Source organism: Daldinia loculata, assembly GCF_022478755.1.
Source record: "Daldinia loculata strain CBS 113971 unplaced genomic scaffold F4817scaffold_136, whole genome shotgun sequence".
Lineage (NCBI taxonomy): Eukaryota > Fungi > Ascomycota > Sordariomycetes > Xylariales > Hypoxylaceae > Daldinia > Daldinia loculata.
Genome location: NW_026054990.1, coordinates 1,347 through 20,705, shown reverse-complemented (window position 1 = coordinate 20,705; position 19,359 = coordinate 1,347). Strand labels below are relative to the sequence as shown.

Here is a 19,359-nt window from a genome sequence, read left to right as displayed (position 1 = left end):
ACTAGAAAGTATGAGATATCATAAACGTTACATATGGGAGGTATTACAATATTTTTTTTTCTTTTTTCCTCCCTTTTTCTTTCTCCGCAACCATAAGCAGAATGATAAAATATCAGTCCAAAAAGCCCGCAGATAATATCTTCAACAAAAAAGTTTTCGTCTCGGAATAGACTAAAAATAGCCAAGACATATGTACAACGTCACGAAAATATTTAATACCATTTATATTAACAATTCAATAGAACAGGATAAGATCTTTCCAAGTTAAATTATTTAGATTGAGCTTCACTGTTATATGACGCAGTTATAGTGAAAATGACAGGTTAGATGGAGCCTTTTAAGCCATACCCTCCCATCTGCAAGGATCCGTAAAAGTTTTTCAACTCGTCTTTCTTATCCCCATTCCCATCGCTCTTCTAAGAGTTGGAGATCATATATCAGGGAGCCATTAGTAGTTCGAAGTAAATGTTATAAGAGGCGTCCAAAGACTAAGATAACCGCGGTCAACCCGGTTAGGAACGATAATTGATTGCTCAATTTAGAAGATGACAGGAAACATGAAAACTCTTCTAATTTTCGGACATGTTCACCTTCTTTATCCAGGTACTAGCAGGAGTCAATAAGAAGATAAGAATACTTTGTTTTAGGTAGTTTACCTTACCTCTTCCGACCCCTAGATACGATATTTATATGCCGATATCTCCGTGTATCAACCTACCGAGAATAGGTAGTTACTAAAACCACCCAGTCCACTAAAGAGTGCTAGTCTTACTCTTCTAACCTAGAAACCTTCAAAGTCATAAACTATTCGGCCCCGAAGTCTATGTATATTGTTCAGTGTATCTTTGTTAATAAATTTGTCCTATATACACCTCTCGGTATGAAGGCTTGTTAAAAGGCTATGCTCTACCTAGCATGCGTCTCATTCATGACCGAGTCGTGCTATCGTCGACTACCTAGATAACTAAGTAAACCCAGGTCGAATCTTCCACTCTCCCGACTCGCATTTCCAGTTTACTTCTAAACCAGCAGAGTTATCATTGAATACCATCTTCCCCGGGGGAGGTATGCTAAGTACGTATCCACATGAACAAGATACTACGAAGTCATAGGATCATCCTCCTCTCGACCCTACACTATTATCTACTTTAGTTGTCTAACTCCGCATTCCGTAGAGCTCTTGTAAATACCAGTTCCATTTTGGTATATGACTTAGCTCAGGGGTTAGACAACTATCTATTCCCAGCACAGCGTTAGTCGAAAGTTAAAACCTACACGATCTCTAGGTCGGTAATACCGTTGCACGAGCATTGTCTCTCTAACAGACGGTCGTGCCACACAGACATCGAGGTTGCCTCTTATTAGGACCAAGCGAGACATTGCGGTATTCACTAAGATCCTCTCGCCCGTCTAGTAGCATGGGTCTAGACTACCGACTGCTTGAGATTGCAGAATAATATGTCTTAAGTCTCCCCACTTGAAACAATGGCACTCTTTTCTCAGAGTCGGTGTCTTGGAGACATTTCGTGGTGTCTGAAATCCTTGGCCAGAAGAGGCAATGGAAGCGGCCTCTCCTTGAGTACTTACTCGCGCAAGGTGTATGGCGCACATATACTTTCTCATCCGTCCGTTCAGAGGGAAGTCTATAAGTAGAATGATCTCTCGTTGAATATGCAAATCTTATTCCACAATCAACTATTACACTGTTTCCCAGCATGACCATCTCAAGAAGGGTATTACTGGGCGTGTTAGCGGTGTCATCTGCCTGTTTTCACGGCGCAGACGCCTACTGGCGCATGTCCTGCTCCATTATCCAAACTGGCCGACTGGATCCTAACATATCCCCTGGCGAGGTTTCAGCCCATGTCCATAAGGTCTCCGGCGCAAGCAACTTTGGTCTATCGAACACCTATGAGAACCTAATCGCCTCGCAGTGCACCTCGTGCGAGGTGCAAGACGACAAATCGATCTACTGGACACCGCAGCTCTACTATCAGCATACTAACGGAAACCTTGAGGAAGTTCCCAATGGCGGGACGGTCGTCTACTATCTTGGGCGCGGCGAAAATAGGTCTAATATTGAACCCTTCCCACCCGGATTCCGGATGATGTCAGGAGATCCATACCTCCGATCAAACGATACTACATATTTTACTTACTCGGCCGGTGGAAACTCTGGGGGCCGTCTGGTCTCTGACCGCGTGTCCTTCGCATGCCTTGACAGTTCGGGCACCATCCCGCAACAGAACTACATGTTCCGCACCGATTGCAACAATGGTCTTCGTGCTCAGATACAATTCCCATCGTGCTGGAACGGGCAAGATTATCAACTTGACCAGTCGCACGTAGCATATATGTCTGGCATCGACAATGGCGTCTGCCCGCCCTCGCATCCAAGACAGCTGGCGCACTTATTCTTCGAGGTCATCTATGGCGTGAATGACATAAATAAGGAGTCAGGCGGACAATTCGTCTTCGCGAATGGTGACCCTACAGGATTCGGTTTCCATGGAGACTTCATGAACGGGTGGGATACAGAAGTTCTTACCGACGCTTTGGACCAGTGCGTTAACAACGACTCTTCCAACGGTCAGATCTCAAAATGCCCGCCGCTAGCCAAGTCTCAGACCCCTTATTATGCGACAAATTGCCCAGAGCGTAAACCAATTGTTAACGAGCAAGTAAAGGGGATGCTCGAATGTCTCCCCGGCTGTAACGTAGTTACGCCTGGCCCAGAACGAGCAATTCAGCTCGTATGCCCAGACACACCCTCCGTCAATACTGTAGATTATGGTGGGCCCTATACTATGTTTAACCCTTCCACGGGGCAGAAGCTCGACGGGAGTACATTTGCTTTCGCAGGATGCGCAGCTGATGGCGGTAGTTCAAGGACATTGAGTGGGCACTCAACTGCAGCTGACGATATGACCATTGAGTATTGCACATCAGTCTGCAAGTCCCAAGGTTATCCCTTTGCAGGCCTCGAGTATTCGAGGGAATGCTATTGCGGGAGTTCCCTTGGCGACGCTGCTACAGTGGATTGCTCAACAACATCCCAGATGATATGTGCCGGTAATGCAACAGAGTGGTGCGGCGCACCAAATCTCTTGGCCATATGGAACGACACCTCCTATTCTCAATCTGTAACGACGCTTGTAGTCGATACTACAACGATTAACAACGGCAGCGCGACATACATGGGTTGTTTCAGCGACCCAGGTGGAAACAATAGAGCATTAAGCAACGATAGCATGTTCGATACAACAGCAATGACGAATGAGAAGTGCGTATCATACTGCGAAGGCAAGGGATACTCGTTAGCCGGGACGGAATATTCGCAAGAGTGCTACTGCGGCAATGTCAATACAGGAACTCTCATCGCAGATAGTAGTCAGTGCGACATGAAGTGCAAAGGGGACTCGCGCGGATTCTGTGGTGGGAGTCTCAAATTGAGCGTTTGGAGTCTTACTCAAGTTTCACCGAGTCAATCACAGTCTACTACAGCGACTTCATGGCAGTAGACTCATGTGCTTCGTACTGCCAAAGCAAGAACTACGCTCTCTTCGGTGTGGAATACGGTGGAGAGTGCTACTGTGGAAATTCCCCGAATGCTTCAGCGACGGTTTCTAGCGAAGAGGGTTGTAGCATGGCATGCAAAGGCAATTCGACTCAAATCTGTGGTGGGAGCTCCAAAATTTCCGTCTGGAGAAACACGCTATATGTTCCAACGCGCAACTTAGTTGCTATCAGCGGTAGCGGGTATACCTACCTTGGCTGTTATACCGAAGGGGTGAACGGTAGAGCATTAGGTAAAGGAGCGAGCGCAATCATCACGAGCTACTCGACTATCCATAGTACGTCGACGGTTGAGAAATGCGCAAGTTACTGTGTGGGAAAGGGGTATGCTTACATGGGCGTTGAGTACGGTCAAGAATGTTATTGTAACAATGATGGCCCTTTTAATGGAGCAACGAAGGTGGCCGAAAGCGACTGTAGTATGACTTGTAAAGGGGATATAACGGAGTGGTGTGGTGGCATTTCCAGGATCAGCATCTACAAGGCTAGCAATGCTTAGATATTTCCGAGATTAGATATTAGGACACAGATATAAACTCGAAGGGACAGTATTAATATTTTAAGAGAATATGGTTCAAATTTATTACAAACGAATTTTGGTTTTGGTCAGAATTAGGTGAGAGAGAACTTGTTCGTTAATGTTAGTTTCGTCTCTTATTAACACTTGATATAAGATCACAAAGACCTTTAAGGGTTGTTTGTAAATTTAAGCTGGGCTATATTTATAGCCTGTGATATTTTAGTATGTAAGTAGGCTTAAATTTGTCTCGTTTGTAAAGGAGTTTTTACTATAATTTAAACCAATTAAAGCTAGTTTTAATAACTATAAATTGTTATTTATTTATGGTTTTAAATTTATGAATTTTATTTATATATGTAATTTAAAAGATTTATATAATGTAAGGTATTATAAGAATTTTTAGTATTAATTAAATTTTTTTAAATTTTAATTTTAATATTAAAAATTAATAAGTTTTAAAACTTGATTTTAAGTGTAAAAAAATTTTTAATTATTAATTTAATTAATTTTATTAATTTTAAGTTTTTTTTAACTAATTAAAAAATATTAAAATTATATATAAATATTAATTAAAATATTATTTATTTATAAAATTTTTATTATTTATTAATATTATAATATTTTATATTTATTTTTTTTACGTTATTATAATTATTTTAATAAACCTTTACCTTTTAATTATTAATAATTAATTAATTTTTTCGTTTTCGAATTAAATTATATTTATAGTTTTTAATTAAATTGCATATAATTAATAAACGTTATTTATTTATATAAAACTTTTTAATTAAATTTTTAATTTTATTTTAATAATATTTAAAGCTTTTTACAAATAAGTTAATAACGGTATAAAAATAGTTATTAACAGTTTAAAAAAAAGGTTTTTTATATAAGTAACTATTTTATTACGGAATTATTTTATTATTAACGTTATTTATAAATAAGTTAAAAATAAATTTAAATATTTATAAAATAAAATTATTATTTAATTTTAATTTATTTTATAAAATAATTTTAAATAAAATAAAAAGGTTTAAATAATAATAACTAAAGTTTATTTATGGAATATTTATTTTATTATTAATATATATTTATATTTTAATTGGTAATTAAATTAATTTATTAGTTAATATAATTTTATTTTAAAATAAAATTTTTTTAATTAAAATTTTTTAAATATTAATAATTAATAAAAGATGTATTTAATAATAAAATAAAAATTATAAGTAATTTAATTATTAAATTAAAAATTATAGTTATTATTTTTAATAAATAATAAGAAATTATTAATAATATAATTGTTATTATTATTAATAATAATTTTAATAATTTTTTAAATAATTTTAATAATAAATTATTAATTGTATAAACGATTTTTAAGGTATTTTAATAATGTAAAAAGTGTAAAAATATTATAAAAAATGATAATACCTTTTATTTATTTTACGTTATATATTAAAAAAAACAAAAAATTAATAATGTTTTAGTTAAAAAAGATTTAAATTATATTATTTATTTATTATTAAAAGTTAAAAAAATATTATTTAATAAAAAATAAAATTATTATAAAGTAATAAAAATATTAAATTAAATTTATTTAAATAAAATTAATAATAAAACTATAATTTATATAATTAAAATATAAGTAAAAAAAGATAAATTAATTACCGTTTTTATTAATTTAAACGATTTTTTTTATTTAATATAACTTAAAAGTTTTAATAAAAAAATTAAATAAATAAAAAGTACCGATAAACCTTTTAATTATTTAAAAATAATTTATAATATTAATGATATTATAAAAGCTTATTAATTTAATAATTATAACCTTAAAAATAATATTAAAACAAGTTTAAAAAATAAAAATAGTTTTTAAAAACTATTTTTTAAATTTTAATATATTTTTAACTTATTTTATATATATAAAATTAATTTATTAATTTTATAGTTTTATTATAATAACCTTAAATTAATAATAATAGTTTAAATTTTTTTATTAATAATATAAATTTTTCTTTAATATATAAAAGTAATATAATATATATAATTTAACTTTATTATATAATTAAATATATTTTATATAAGATTTATTAATAAATTTATTAATTTTTTATCATTTTAAATATATTAAAAAATTTAATTTATAAATTTTTTAATTAAAAATAATAATTACCATTTTAATTATAAAGCTATAAATTATATTTATTAATTTACTATTATATTTAAACGATTATTTGGCTATTTTTAAGGTTATATTTTTAATTAAATATTTAATATATACTTTTTATATTTTTATTATTTTTTATAATTTTAAAAAGTTTATTTATAATTTTAAACCTTTTTATTTTTTAAATTTTATAAAATCGTTGCCTAGGTGATTGTTATTAATATATATATTTGGGTTAATATTTATTATTTTTTAAAGGTTAATTTTACCGTAATTGAAAAAAAAATTGTAAAAGTTAACAATTACATATATTAATTTAAAATAAACTTTAATATTAAAAAAAAGATTTTTCGAAAAAATTATAAATAAAGCCTTTTAATGTTTAAAAATCTTTTTAATAATATTTTTTAATTAATTATATTTTAAATTATATAATTTTTTAGTTATTTTAAATTTAATATTATTTAAAATATTTTTTTAAAAATGGTATTATACGTTATAAAACAATATAAATAACTTTTTACCGTTTATAAATTTAACGTTTTTTAATAAATATTTACTTTTAAATATTATAAATTTATTAATATTAATAGTTTTATTAAATATTTTTATATTATTAATTAAGTTTTTTTAATTAATTAATATATACGTAAATTTTTTATTAAAATTATATATTATTAATATATTAATAAATATAAATCTTTTATAATTTTATTAACTATTTTTATTTTTATTAATTTATATAGCAAAATAAAACCTATTTATAATATTAATAATATTATTAAATTAAAAATTAAATTTATTATTATTAATAATTTTTTCGTATATAATTAATAAAATAAAAAGTTTAATAAATATTTTAATTAATATAATAATTAAATTTAAATATTTATGAAAAACGTTATAAATTATTTATATAAATTTATTAAATATTTCGCTAATAATATAAATAGTAATATTTTAAATAATAAAATAAAAAAAAATAATTAATTTTTTAATATATAATATATAATTTTAAATATACGTATAATACGTTTAAATCGGTTATTATTAAATTTAAATAAATATTTTACATAATAAAAACTTAAAAAAAAGTTTATATATATTTTTAATTGTTTAAAGCTTTTAATAATTATTATTATTACTATAATAATTAATATAATTATAACTTATTAAAAGATTTTTTAAAAACATTATTTATATATTTTAATTATTATTAATTTAATAAAATTTATATAATTATAAATTTAATTAAATTAAATAAATATAAATAAAAAAACGGATATAATTGTAAAATTTAACATTAAAAAACGCCTTTATTACAACTTATTAAATTTAATAAATCGTTAACAGGTTTTTTAAAGCTTATTAAATGCTTAAAAAAGTATTTTAAAATATTTTATAAGCTAAATTATAATAGGGATAAGTTAATTAATACATCCAAACATATTGCTAATATTTATACTTATCTCCCATAATCTTTCCCGTACTTAAGTTTACAAATAACCCCTTATTACATAATATTGTAACTTATATACATCTATCTATCTTCGGGAAAGGCATACTTCTTCTTGCAGGCCTTGATGTCTTGATACGCGAAGTGCCCCTATTTAGCAAGGGCTAATGGCAGGGAAGAATTTCAGTCCTATACTATCATCAGGCTCCCTCATATCCAATTTATGAACGAGATCAATAATAGTGGCCGGCTCACCATGGCTTTTCTCGCCCGAACGAGCATATCGTACAGCTCGAGGCGTTACTGGGGCACTGTCACCCCAGAACTTAAGGTATGCTGCCACCGTACGAAGTCTGCGTTTTTGCGTAGCAGTCAATCCCTCAACGTCGTTAACGGCAATAATGTCTTCTAACCTACATCGGCTTGTATCGTGGGGTATGTACACCTCAAATTTGTTTCTCAGCCTGGTTCTCATCTCATCATCCGGCTTGTTCTCGTATATGTGATCAATAGCATCTGGTCCACCAGCTAAATCCTCTTCAACAGGTGTGACATGTACCTTTTCATCAATCATAATCCAATATTCCTGCATGCGGACATATGGCCGGGCGAAGAACCCAAAGAACCTCTGCATACCATCTTGACTAGTCCGGTCCATCTGTACCATAGTGCGGTATACTTCCGAAAGGTACACTATGAGGTTTGGCCACCAAACTACCGTATCCTCTTGGGGTACCTCGTTATCCGGCATTTCCAACTCTCGAAAATGGTAGTTTACCAGGAAATGGAAATCCATAGGCTTCTCGCCATCATAGAGTGGGTAGAGTTTGGCAGTTCTACCAACCATTGTCTTCTTTCTTGTAGGCTCTAGCAAATGTAAAACGTCTTCGTAGTGTACGCCGCCCCCAAATGCCACAACCAAATGACAAAATACACACAAAATCTGAGATTTTGGATGTGTATAGGGAGCCTTTTCAGAACCGTCGGCAAATATCTCTATCGCCGATGGGAAATCTGATTTAGGGTAGCATTGGACATGAATGATGGCCGGACGTTGAATTGTCTCTTGCAGGTCCAGCCGTCCCTCTGACCATTCCCGATATTCCTCAAATTCCCTATCGTACCTCCTCCCCATAAATTCCATAATCATCGTCATCATCATGTACTTTTTTAGACGACTAATATCCACGTGAGATGAATGAGAGTAGACGCAAAAGTAGCTACGAATCAAAACTAATTACTCTATTAAAACAGCGCCGGTTCGATCTTATTTTAGAGGCATACTTATATGGCAATTCTATCACATACGTAACAATCGTCTTGCACATAACAATGCAATTCTTTATAAAGTATAAAGCAGTAGTAACTCAGCCTCATTGCTTGGCCTTTGTATTTCACTCGTCGGTTTCTACTATGCAGTATAATTATAAGCAATGGGCAAAGAGTTTCAGCCAAGTTAGATAACTGACTCATAAACATGAATTACCCCGTTTCTTTATTCTAACAAAAGGGAAACAATAGGGAAACAATAGGGAGTAAGTTTGTATATACTACATGTACCATAAGACCCCTATTAAGGCCCCCTATTCCATTGTTCCTATTCCAACCCGTCCGAGTACTGCTATTGTTTTGTTACGCGGGAAGGATATCACGCAACGAGGAATTTTGAAGAATGTATTTTCAAATTATTTCGTAAAGACAGAGGGGGAGTTAAAGCCCGAAGGAAATCTATTCCGGGTATCAAATAAGAGTGACAATAACTCACTCCCCCTCCGTTTCCGCCTCTAAGGGGCGCATAACCGACCTAAACTCATCTTACACGGAATCGAATCCCCAGGGTTTGCCCCATGCAAATCTGATACGACGACCAATTAATCTCTACGTCGGCGGAGTCAAGGTTTCTTCCACCCTTGACTCGACAATCCTGCATATTCCAGCTTCTTCGACGGTCCCTACCTAGCCATAGAGATGGGGCAAACGCATATAGAGGATCGTGAGTGATTACTTATTTAATAGGTATAAATGTAATCCAAACAGGATACCTCTAGCAACATTCATCTTGTCCCAGAACTTCCTATCCCAAATATGATCGGCTCGTAGGCTTACTCGGCCCCGCCCACTGGCCGCGAACGCTGAGCAACTACTTCTCGAGCGTAGAATTCGACAAGCATCGTAGCATAAGCTTCCAGATCCTCGACAGGTACAGCAAGTCGGAAATCGTTTAATAGAAGGAACTGCAGCTCGAGATGGTTGAGCTCAGCTAACGGGAGGCCACCGACCTAAAAGGCGCACGTATTAGCATAGGTCACATGGAAGAGGTGTAGGCGTGAGCAATAGGTAGGCATTGGAGGGGTTATAAGCGCGAGGGAACTGGTGTGTGATGTAGGTAAGCATTTGGAGAGGCAACTCACCTTAGCATATCTCGAATTAGTATAGAAAACATCCGAGAAGAATTTGCTCGCGCAAGTGACACCAGCAATGATTAGGCGGTGTATATTGAAGCTGTCGACAACAAAATAAGTGGCGGGTGAAGCAGGTGGTGACGGTGGCGCCCTTGCTCGCTTTTCTCGACTTTTCTCTCTCCCTTTTTCATCGGGGTCGTCGTCGACGAGATCGGATTCAGTTTCGTCGCCATCACTGTCATCATCCCGCATCTCCCTGTCAGCATTGCTGCCGGACTGCGTCTCTGCCACCGGGGCCTGAGATCGTAGGGGTTGTCGAGTCTGTGACTGCCTCCTCGCTGCTTCTGCCTCCATTACCATGGTGTTCACGCGCTCAGTCATTCGGTCGAAGTAAACTAAAAGACTGAGAAACACCTCGTACGTAGTTGGGCAGTACTTGTGAATCCTGCTCAGGTAACTCAAAATCGTGATTGCCGGCACGTTTTTGCCGTGGAATGCAAGAACAGAACTGCTCAAAGGGCTCATCGAGGTGCCTTCGCTGTTGTGGCTGGCTGCGGTCTGCTGGTGGGTAGCGTTTCTATGCAACGCATCATGCTGAAGATCATTGGTGGTGGTGATTTTTGTTAAAAGAGCCGCAACCATTTCAATGATGTCACCTATCGGCATTTGGCTGATCTCATACTTCATCGCCTGAAGCGGCGGGTCGTTTAATATGCCTGGTCCATTGCCTCCGTTCATTAGATCGGCGCGAGCAAGGCTCTGGATGTGCGCGAGATCGCGCACATAGACAGTGTGCCCTTCCGGTGAAGTTGAGGTACTATCGACATTGACGCGTGGGGTCGGAGACTTGTATGAGTCGGAATCAGGAGATGGTTGCTGCTGCTGGGTAGGTGTGGGTGTAGAACTACTAGGTACTGCCGATGTAGTCGCTTGGGTCTCCGATGCCATGTATTCTGAAGACGGACTCGCATTCTGTGCTCTTACGCGTGCAGAAGCGGGGTTCGGCGAGGAAGAATCAGGTGGCGTGGGGAACCTTGAGGCTCCGCCGGTGGATGAGATGTATTTTTGCTCCGTCGCTGTCCCCGTCTCTGTCTCTGTAGATTCCCAAGATCGCTTAGAAGGTGTCGCGCTCGGTACTGAAGGTCGGTAAGACGCGGCTGAGATAGTGGGAGAGTAACCCGTCTGGGATGGTGTTTCGCGCGGTCGGTTCCTGGAATCTGACCGATATGAAGATTCGCGAGATCGCGAGTGTTCGTGAGGTAAGCTAGAAGCTGCAATCATATTATGGAGGCGCGTATGATCCGAAACGAAATCTCCGATTATAGCAGCCATCGCATCGTCTTGCGAAAGGTGTAGTAGTAAGTCTAGTTGGTTGATTAATATGCGAAGTGAATATCGCAATCGAGGATTATTAAGAAGCCTGAAAAGAAGCGGGTTATTAGTTAGTGAATCTATTCTATCGTATTAAGTTGTCTTTCGTCGTGTCTGGTTTTGGAACGAAGGTGGAATGAAGGCGATTCGACTCGACTCGGCTCAGCTCAGCTTAGCCCAGTTAAGTCAAGCAGTCGATCAGTAGTTCGGTGACTCGAGTCTGGCTGGTTGGCCTCTGGTTGGCCTCTGGTTGGCCTTCTTCTGCTTCGCCTTCGCGCACAGTAAACTTCTGGGTCCACGAGTGGGGAAAACGGGTAAACAAGAAAATGTTCGGGCCACAATGTCGACAGCCCAACGATCCACGACGAGGCAGATAAGGCCAAAAAAATGGTGGAACGCCCCATATGTCACTGTGGTTCCCAAGTGGCAAGGTTCACGGTTCCATACAACAAGCTGATGTAAAAAAGCATCATGGTTGTTTTGTGCCCGAAGATTCGCTTGACAAAGACCGTATAAATGAAAGATATGGGCAAGTTTGACCACTAAGAGAGAGAATGACATAGGTCGTGAGGTGGATTGTCAAACTGAATGACTACCTAGATGTGTAGGTGGATAGCCCAACTCTAGCCTCACTGACCAACAACAAGGCGCATTTCACAGCTTTCATCATATTCCAGCATCTTTACTGGTTCCATCCGTCAACACCGCCCCCGCGTAGAGGGTTGCGCGAATGATAACGGATTGCTAGGAACGGGAGGATAATAAAAGGATCAGACGACGGGCCCGTGTGCTTGTGCGAAAGACGCCAGCGAACCTAAGTTCAGGCGCGGGCCCGGACGCGGGACGCGGGACGCGGGACACGGACGACAGCAAGATGAAATGTGAAATCATGATGCTTACCTATTCTAATACTAGTAACGGATGGCGCCGTAAGCATAAGCCTTTTTTTTTCGGTCGCTATCGAATGAAAATGTGCGATGCGCAAAAAAAGTGAATTTTTCCGTTGGTAGATCAGTAAAGATTACCAAAGTTCGGGCGCAACGACAGCCTCAAAAAACGCTCGAGCGTTGGAGTCGCGCGTTAGCGGAGATAATAGTGTCGTTATCAATGCGTCCGTTTGCAACAATGAATAATACGGAAATTAAGAAGGGATATTTAATCGGCGCAGGTATCCCAAACCTAACAAGTAACAAGATCCGTCCGGGTAGATGATTGTTGCCTTTGATGGAAATGGGGGACGATGAGAAAGATAGATTGCGTAGTTGTTGTAGTAGTGTAGTAAGTTTAGTATACGTAAGGTCGGGTTCAGATTTCAGGTTCAGGTTCAGGTCCAGAAGTCCCAGTTAAGGTAAATGAGGTAACAGGCTAACAGGTTAACAGGCTAACAGGCTAACCCTGTAGCGGTCCGGGGGGGTTGTTAGTTTCAAGATGCAGGTGGCGGCGGCGAAGACTGATACGACAGATAGAGCAGGCATACGTCAAAGCCTTAGATCCAATGTCTCGGCGCGCGGCCAGGGTGTGCTTGCCTGCAATCTGCTTGCTGATGGGACCGCTTTAGGCTTTTGTACCGAACAATCAATTGATGCTACGGTAGAAGAAAATAGAAAATAAAATAAGATAAAACCCCGACAACCCAATTCAACCAGTTGAAGAAATTGGCTTGAAGAAGGAGGAATAATAAAATAGTGTGATCAAATATACAATGCAATGTAGTGTAATAATAACACCACCACAACAACAACAACAACAACAATGATAATAATAATAATAATAAGAGCAATAATGGTTGCCCCCTTCCGATTGCGCGCGCTTCAATTCAATTCGGCGGATTTGATTAAAATAGATAAAACACTAAAAGCCACAGGAATATCTTTTCTTCATTCATCAAATAAAAATTCGAATCTACAAGAGCTACAAAAGCAAAAATAGCAGGAGTAGCAATAAAAGATTACGAGGTCGAGGAACAAAAGTGCCAAAAAAGGGATATTGAGCAAATTTTAATAGGGAGACAGCGGCTGTAGATTAATAAATCAAAGATAAAAGGAAAAACATTCAAGTTGGAACGAAAAAAAGGGGGGGGGAAGGGAACAAGCAAAGATGGCGTGCGATAGGTTGAAAATCGACACTTTGAGAAGAGAATGACAACTTCTCGTTGGCAGGTTTTCTTTTTGCTTTGCTTTGGCCCTCTGTCACTTGTCTCGCACGTGTTCGCAATGCTTGGGATGGCTGGGGATAGATGGGATGGCAGACAGGATCGCTCGAGACCCGGCTCCGGAACTGCAGGTAATAATTGCGTCTTAACGAAATGGGGAATAGCAGTGAGGCAGTGCACAAGTCGCGGCCAGCAGCTAATGCACGGGAAGCTCTGAGCTATGAGCTCGTTGGTCCGTTAGGATTTTTACTTGTGCTACTCCGGTACAATGTCTACCGTGGGGTGGGAGAAAGAGAGAGAGAGGGGAAGAGTAGATTATTTCTACGTTGAATTTCCTCAAGATTGACTAAATTCGAAAATGGTGAATATTCCATAGATGCTAAGATGTAGCCATCTACTTTATAAGGTATATACCTGTTCGAGTAGCAAGGCGTGATAAAGTCACGTACGAAGGGATGATTCTTTCAACTTATTCAACTTCCACAGTCTAACCTAGCATCTTATACCTGTACAAAGTGCCTTCGGGGTATTACAGCGATCAGTACATACATGATGTAGTTACATGAATAGGAGTTGGCTGACATGTTGTATCTTCAACGTACGTCATCTCTACCTACATGTACTCTCCAGTAACGAAGACTTGCAGTAGGTAATTTCATGCAGCAAATTACATACAGCTTCACATGCTTTTAGGATACAAGAGACTCACGCCGAAACTTTAAGATAATCACGATAATTAAATCCAACCGCGCTGATTCAACTTTCAAAGAGTCGAGTCAGCTAGCTATGCTATATGGATACTAACTTATATAGTTGACATTACATATATATATATATATCTTGAGCACTACGTACGTACGTATGTAGTAGCTGTTACGTAGGTTTCATTTATATCAAACCTTGGAACGCAACGACGTTTCCAGGGCATATCCCGCACTACTTACGAACAGGACCCTTAAAATACGTCGGCTACCTGTTAGCTTGGTAGTTCACGCTCGCCGGTAAATCCGGGCCCGCCGTTCTTCTAGCCCGGTCCCATTCTCGGCGTCTACGATTCAGGGTCCTCGTTCTACCTAGATTAACCCTTCACGTCGTATGCCGATCTCACCCCATGATTTTCGCGAGCATCTTCAGTTTAAGCCTCTATGATCGCGTGGTATCTGTTGCTGTCGATTTCCGACTAAGATCTCTTGCTCTTGAAAATCCACTTCCTATAGATAGATGTACTTAGTATAATTCCATACTCATACTCCCCGTTCTGTCTACCCATGTCATGTCCCATGTAGGTGTGCAACTAATATCATCCCGCACTTTATCCCCGTGCCAAGATCCTGGCAACGGCGGGTGCTCGCTCCCCCCCTGTCCGACTCGAGAGGCTGACAATGCGGCGTCCCAGAAATTGAAAAAGTAAATGTTACTTGATGGCATCATCGTACTCGTGGGCTTTTTCTTCCTTTACCCCCACGGGCATTTTGAGTGATGAGATAAGAAAATAAAACACGGGACGGGCCTTTTGGCTAATATACTCTCCCTTGAACACGCCCGTCTCCCCCTATTCCACCGCTTGAAGAACTTCCCAGCTCGAAAACGGTGAGATGCAGGGTTCGGAAATATCTTAATAATTGTTCATTCCTACAGTCGCTTTGCAGCAACGCCTGCCAAGATTTGATGTTGCTCTCTATTCGGGTTTCGATGTTTAGGCTAAATAACGACCCGAAGGAAAACATAAGAGTTACTACCGCGGCTTCATCTAGAGTACCTATGTTAGGTAGGTGATCATGATCACACCTCAGGTGCGTTAGGCATCGTTAACGTAGCACTGATGACGATGGATGAAGCGGGAGGCTGGTTGGGTATATTGCAAAGTAGCTTCAAATCAGATACTCTCATCATTTATCGCTCTGCCTCGGAGGCTCAACAAAAGTTTCCTGTCCATCCGGCCGTAGAGCTAACAGGCAGTACAAACCGTCTAATCCGAATCAAATTCCCACGTAACCCGGCTCACCCCGAGATCAACCTTCACCCTATCAGCGACGACATTGCAACACGATAGGGAGGGAGGTATCTAGGACAGGTCAGTAAGTCGATTGTCAGAGTGACCCAACTACTACCTACATACATTCGCTCGTCAGTCGAATTGCGATTCTATTGGCGATATCCCGTCGCGGCCATGTGACAACCCGAGCTAAATGATTTGTTCGATGCCGTATGTATATCTCGCTCACCGCCTGATTGTGTGCGCGCTGCCAAGGATTGGAGCTCAAAATTCCCCCAACCCTGCAGCATTAGAGAATCCATCCGTCCATTCACGGGGGTGTTGCCACAGATTGGCTATCTGATTACCCAAGAGATTGGAAATCTAATATACCCCATTGCAAAGCTTCTATTGACCTCATATCAAATCATCGCCGCGTAGCTTGTAGTGGCTGCGACACGTGAATTCGGGTGATATTGTACAGATATGGAGAGACATGCTCAACCCTCAAAGCGCTATTGGGTCTCGCCTATGCTTCCATGTCTAATGAGGTCTATTAATGCCGGACCTCATATTTCTCGTCAGGCAAGTACAGGTGTCTATCTGCCCCTTTCTTCGTCAAGACAACCATGCGAATAACTCCTCCTGAGCTGCCATCCCACTTAATCGCCTCGCCCAGCGCACCCTTGACGAAGTTGACAGCGTCCTGCTCCTCCATTCCCTCTTTCCAGTGCGCATCACAGTAACCGTAGATGTAAGTCGAACCGGAACCGCCGATCGCATAGGATTGCTTGTGTAGAGAACCTCCGAGAGGAATAGAGTAGACCTGACCGCCGTGTCGCTCATCCCAACCCGCGATAATGAGACCCGCGCTGTAAGATAAAGTCACATTAGTATCAGCGTCAGCCTCACAGATGGGCTGCAACAATATATTCATGAATATACCTTAGCCGGTCCTTGTTCGAATAGCAGATCTCTTGGAAGATGGCCGCGGCCGTCTGGGTAGTAGGCGGTTTGCCGTTTCGCATCGCGAACAGACCAAGCTGATATTGGACTATATCAGCCACGGCTTGTGTGTCGGCGGCCGAACCAGATCGGCAGCACCAGATAGTGTCATGGACTTGGGTCAATTTGTCTGTAACTCGGTTCGCGATGTATGCTCCGGTAGTAGTTCTCGAGTCAGCACCTGAAAGCGGCCGGCGACGTCAGCATGTTTTCGCAAGGGTTTCGCAAGGGGCTATGGAGAATAGAGTTATCGCACGCACCGAGAATGACACCATCCTTGAATGTCACAGCCATGCTAGCACCAGGTTAATTCACGATTGTTCTCCGGCCATAGGTCGGTAAAGTTAAGCTCACATCGATGTTCCGAGGCTGATAATCAGTTAGTTGGTTGGTTGGGTATTATTCTGGATTATTTTATGGTACTCACTTGACCTCGCCCTTCTTTAGTCTCTCCATGTCCACGTGGATTCCATCTATTTTAACAAGTTGTCAGCCTAGCTCTGCGCGCCTAAGTTGAACCTCTCCGGACTTGAGTCTCGATGGCTAACGATCTCAACGTACCCTCGTTTAAGACACCCCTGTTGCCAAACTCCATATTGTAGACTGGAGGCAGGATAAAGAAAGATGTGAGATGCGCAATTTCAATAAGCAAAGGTCGGAGTAATGGTCGTAAGAACAAGGGTTTGTCGTTGTCGATAGAAAATGTGGTGGAAGAAGCTTGGTGGGTTGGTGGGTTGACGACAGGAACAGCTTCAATGATTGTTTGACCAAGCTCAAGGCAGCTCCGACGCGCAAGGCTAGGGTCGGAGGTCGGGAGCTATCGTTAGCCTTGGACACAACCCCATATAAAGGTCACGTGGTATCCAGCATATATGTGATGATAAGATATCTAAATTTGGAATGGATAAGGAACTTAGCCCGTGTGCCTGCATATGCACGTATGTACGTACATTTATGTATCAAGACTGGACAATCATTTTGAGAATTGATGTTTGCGCATTAGAATTTATAGGTTGACATACGATACAACAAGATTCTAAAGCGCGATACCACAGACAACATATTGCTATCCTAGACATTGTAGACGCACATAAACTACAATCAAAAAGATAAGGTCTTTTTAGTCTTTTCGGTGTGCTCTCCATGCCAGGGGAGAGGAAAGCCAACACAAAAGTGCTTAATATTTCCTATTCTAAGATCAAAAACCAACCACCAAAAACTCCCAATCGCTATGCTTCCAGAAACAGTGTATTGATATTGTGTAATTATACAATTAGCCACCCTTAGTCAATCTAGCCAGAACGTTAGTATATGAACGATATTAAGTATGGTCTTCACGGAGGAAGATACTCACCCTTCCTTCTCCAACTTCAGCTCCCCTATGCTGTCTGCACCCTCCTTTTTGTCATCCCCGCAACCGCATTCGTAGAAATCCCCGAGCTTCTCAGGAGTACAGTCGAAGATGGGCTTCTTCAGCCTCTCATTAACCTGGTTATGTACGAAGCACGCCCATCCCGCGGCCGCGCTGCGCGAACTGACCTGAGGTGGATATTGGGCGAGAAGTTTTTGGAAATGTCGCGCGCAGTCGCCGCATGGGTACAGGCGTGCGAATAGTTGGATGAACGTCTTAAGCGCGAGGGAGTCGTCTTCGGTGGGCTTATCGGGGAAACGCGCCATCATAGTATGGAAGAATTTCCAGGTCGAACGGCCGAGTTCAGCTCTACACGGAATCAAGACAAGTCAGCAAAATCCATGACACACAATTCCAGGCTATAGAATATCCTAGATATCGTATGCATTATTCATTGCGGAATTGGGAAGTATACGCACTTGATGGTGGCGTTTTCGAGCTTCGGGGCAATAGCGCCTCCTGACAGGATTCCGCTCGACAGTGAAGGGAAGTCGGATTTCGGGTCTGAGATTACGTTCGCTTTCGCATCTGCTTTCACGTCTGCTTTCATATCTGGCGCCGTGTCTATTTTTTGGTGTGCTTTCGTATCTGCTGTGATCGCATCTGAAGCACCTAACGGTTGTTTGGTCAAGCCCGCCGCAGGTAACACCTGTCGTATTTGCTCGGTTTTCCCGCCGAAAGACGTCATGAAAGACAAGACTAAGAAAACCGCGACCGCCAAGATGACGACGACGGAAAGATGCCGCGCCATTTTCGGACGTGGGGAATCGAGTGTTAAGGTAAAGGCGTAGCTGAAAATTCGTATCGCGGATCGCGATGTACGGCCCTTCCAAGAAGGAAATTCAAACTAAAAGGGTTTAATATTGAAGCTCGTTTGACAGTAAACTAAAAATAATATTCAGATGTAGTGAATGAAAGAAACATTAGACGATACGTTGAATCGTTCGATCAACATTCGGGCGTTAGCATTTAGGACTCAGGAGTTTTAGAGGTTTCAAGGGCCATTGTTCTAGGTTAGTTAGACAATTTGATATCCTCGGCCAGGGTCCAGAAGGTTACACTAGTGGATCTCTCCGAATCAGTGGGAGACCCTAGCCCCGATACGGTCCACTAGTGGTTGGTTCGTGCGTAGCATCGGACATGAGGGCACCCCTGCGGTGCGCCACAATAGCCCGAGTTTACAAATGTCATAAAATTGTCACATATTACTATTGTTAAAAAAAAAACGGAATAGTTTTTAATGATATAAATTAATATATTAAAAATATAGAAAATATATTATTAAAATGAGTAAAATTTAACGGATTTAATGGTATAAATATAA

General features: G+C 39.4%; 5 protein-coding genes across 5 annotated transcripts; 1 reads left to right on the top strand and 4 right to left on the bottom strand.

The window, feature by feature from the left end:
* Positions 1-1,695: 1,695 nt before the first annotated feature.
* Positions 1,696-4,075, top strand: F4817DRAFT_363962 (WSC-domain-containing protein; the record flags this gene model as incomplete). The annotated part of the gene is made up of 2 exons (XM_049306695.1): positions 1,696-3,517; positions 3,709-4,075. Exons 1-2 carry the CDS (start codon positions 1,716-1,718, stop codon positions 4,073-4,075), a joined length of 2,169 nt encoding a protein of 722 aa, XP_049153355.1. The 5' UTR covers positions 1,696-1,715.
* Positions 4,076-7,732: 3,657 nt separating this feature from the next.
* F4817DRAFT_355246 (uncharacterized protein) lies at positions 7,733-8,762 on the bottom strand. The gene is made up of 2 exons (XM_049305634.1): positions 7,975-8,762; positions 7,733-7,908 (listed from the first exon to the last, which is right to left on the bottom strand). The coding sequence occupies exons 1-2, from the start codon at positions 8,564-8,566 to the stop codon at positions 7,874-7,876; spliced, it is 627 nt and encodes a 208-aa protein (XP_049153354.1). The 5' UTR covers positions 8,567-8,762; the 3' UTR covers positions 7,733-7,873.
* Positions 8,763-9,821: 1,059 nt separating this feature from the next.
* On the bottom strand, positions 9,822-11,402 carry F4817DRAFT_362934 (cyclin-domain-containing protein; the record flags this gene model as incomplete). The annotated part of the gene is made up of 2 exons (XM_049306586.1): positions 9,822-9,998; positions 10,131-11,402. The coding sequence occupies 2 exons, from the start codon at positions 11,400-11,402 to the stop codon at positions 9,822-9,824; spliced, it is 1,449 nt and encodes a 482-aa protein (XP_049153353.1).
* Positions 11,403-15,936: 4,534 nt separating this feature from the next.
* Positions 15,937-17,320, bottom strand: F4817DRAFT_46579 (proteasome A-type and B-type). The gene is made up of 6 exons (XM_049307513.1): positions 17,186-17,320; positions 17,052-17,097; positions 16,979-16,993; positions 16,885-16,919; positions 16,565-16,805; positions 15,937-16,491 (listed from the first exon to the last, which is right to left on the bottom strand). The coding sequence occupies exons 1-6, from the start codon at positions 17,217-17,219 to the stop codon at positions 16,176-16,178; spliced, it is 687 nt and encodes a 228-aa protein (XP_049153352.1). The 5' UTR covers positions 17,220-17,320; the 3' UTR covers positions 15,937-16,175.
* Positions 17,321-17,600: 280 nt separating this feature from the next.
* F4817DRAFT_355231 (ERV/ALR sulfhydryl oxidase domain-containing protein) lies at positions 17,601-19,095 on the bottom strand. Its single transcript, XM_049305633.1, has 3 exons — positions 18,455-19,095; positions 17,979-18,344; positions 17,601-17,916 (listed from the first exon to the last, which is right to left on the bottom strand). The coding sequence occupies exons 1-3, from the start codon at positions 18,784-18,786 to the stop codon at positions 17,898-17,900; spliced, it is 717 nt and encodes a 238-aa protein (XP_049153351.1). The 5' UTR covers positions 18,787-19,095; the 3' UTR covers positions 17,601-17,897.
* Positions 19,096-19,359: the final 264 nt, after the last annotated feature.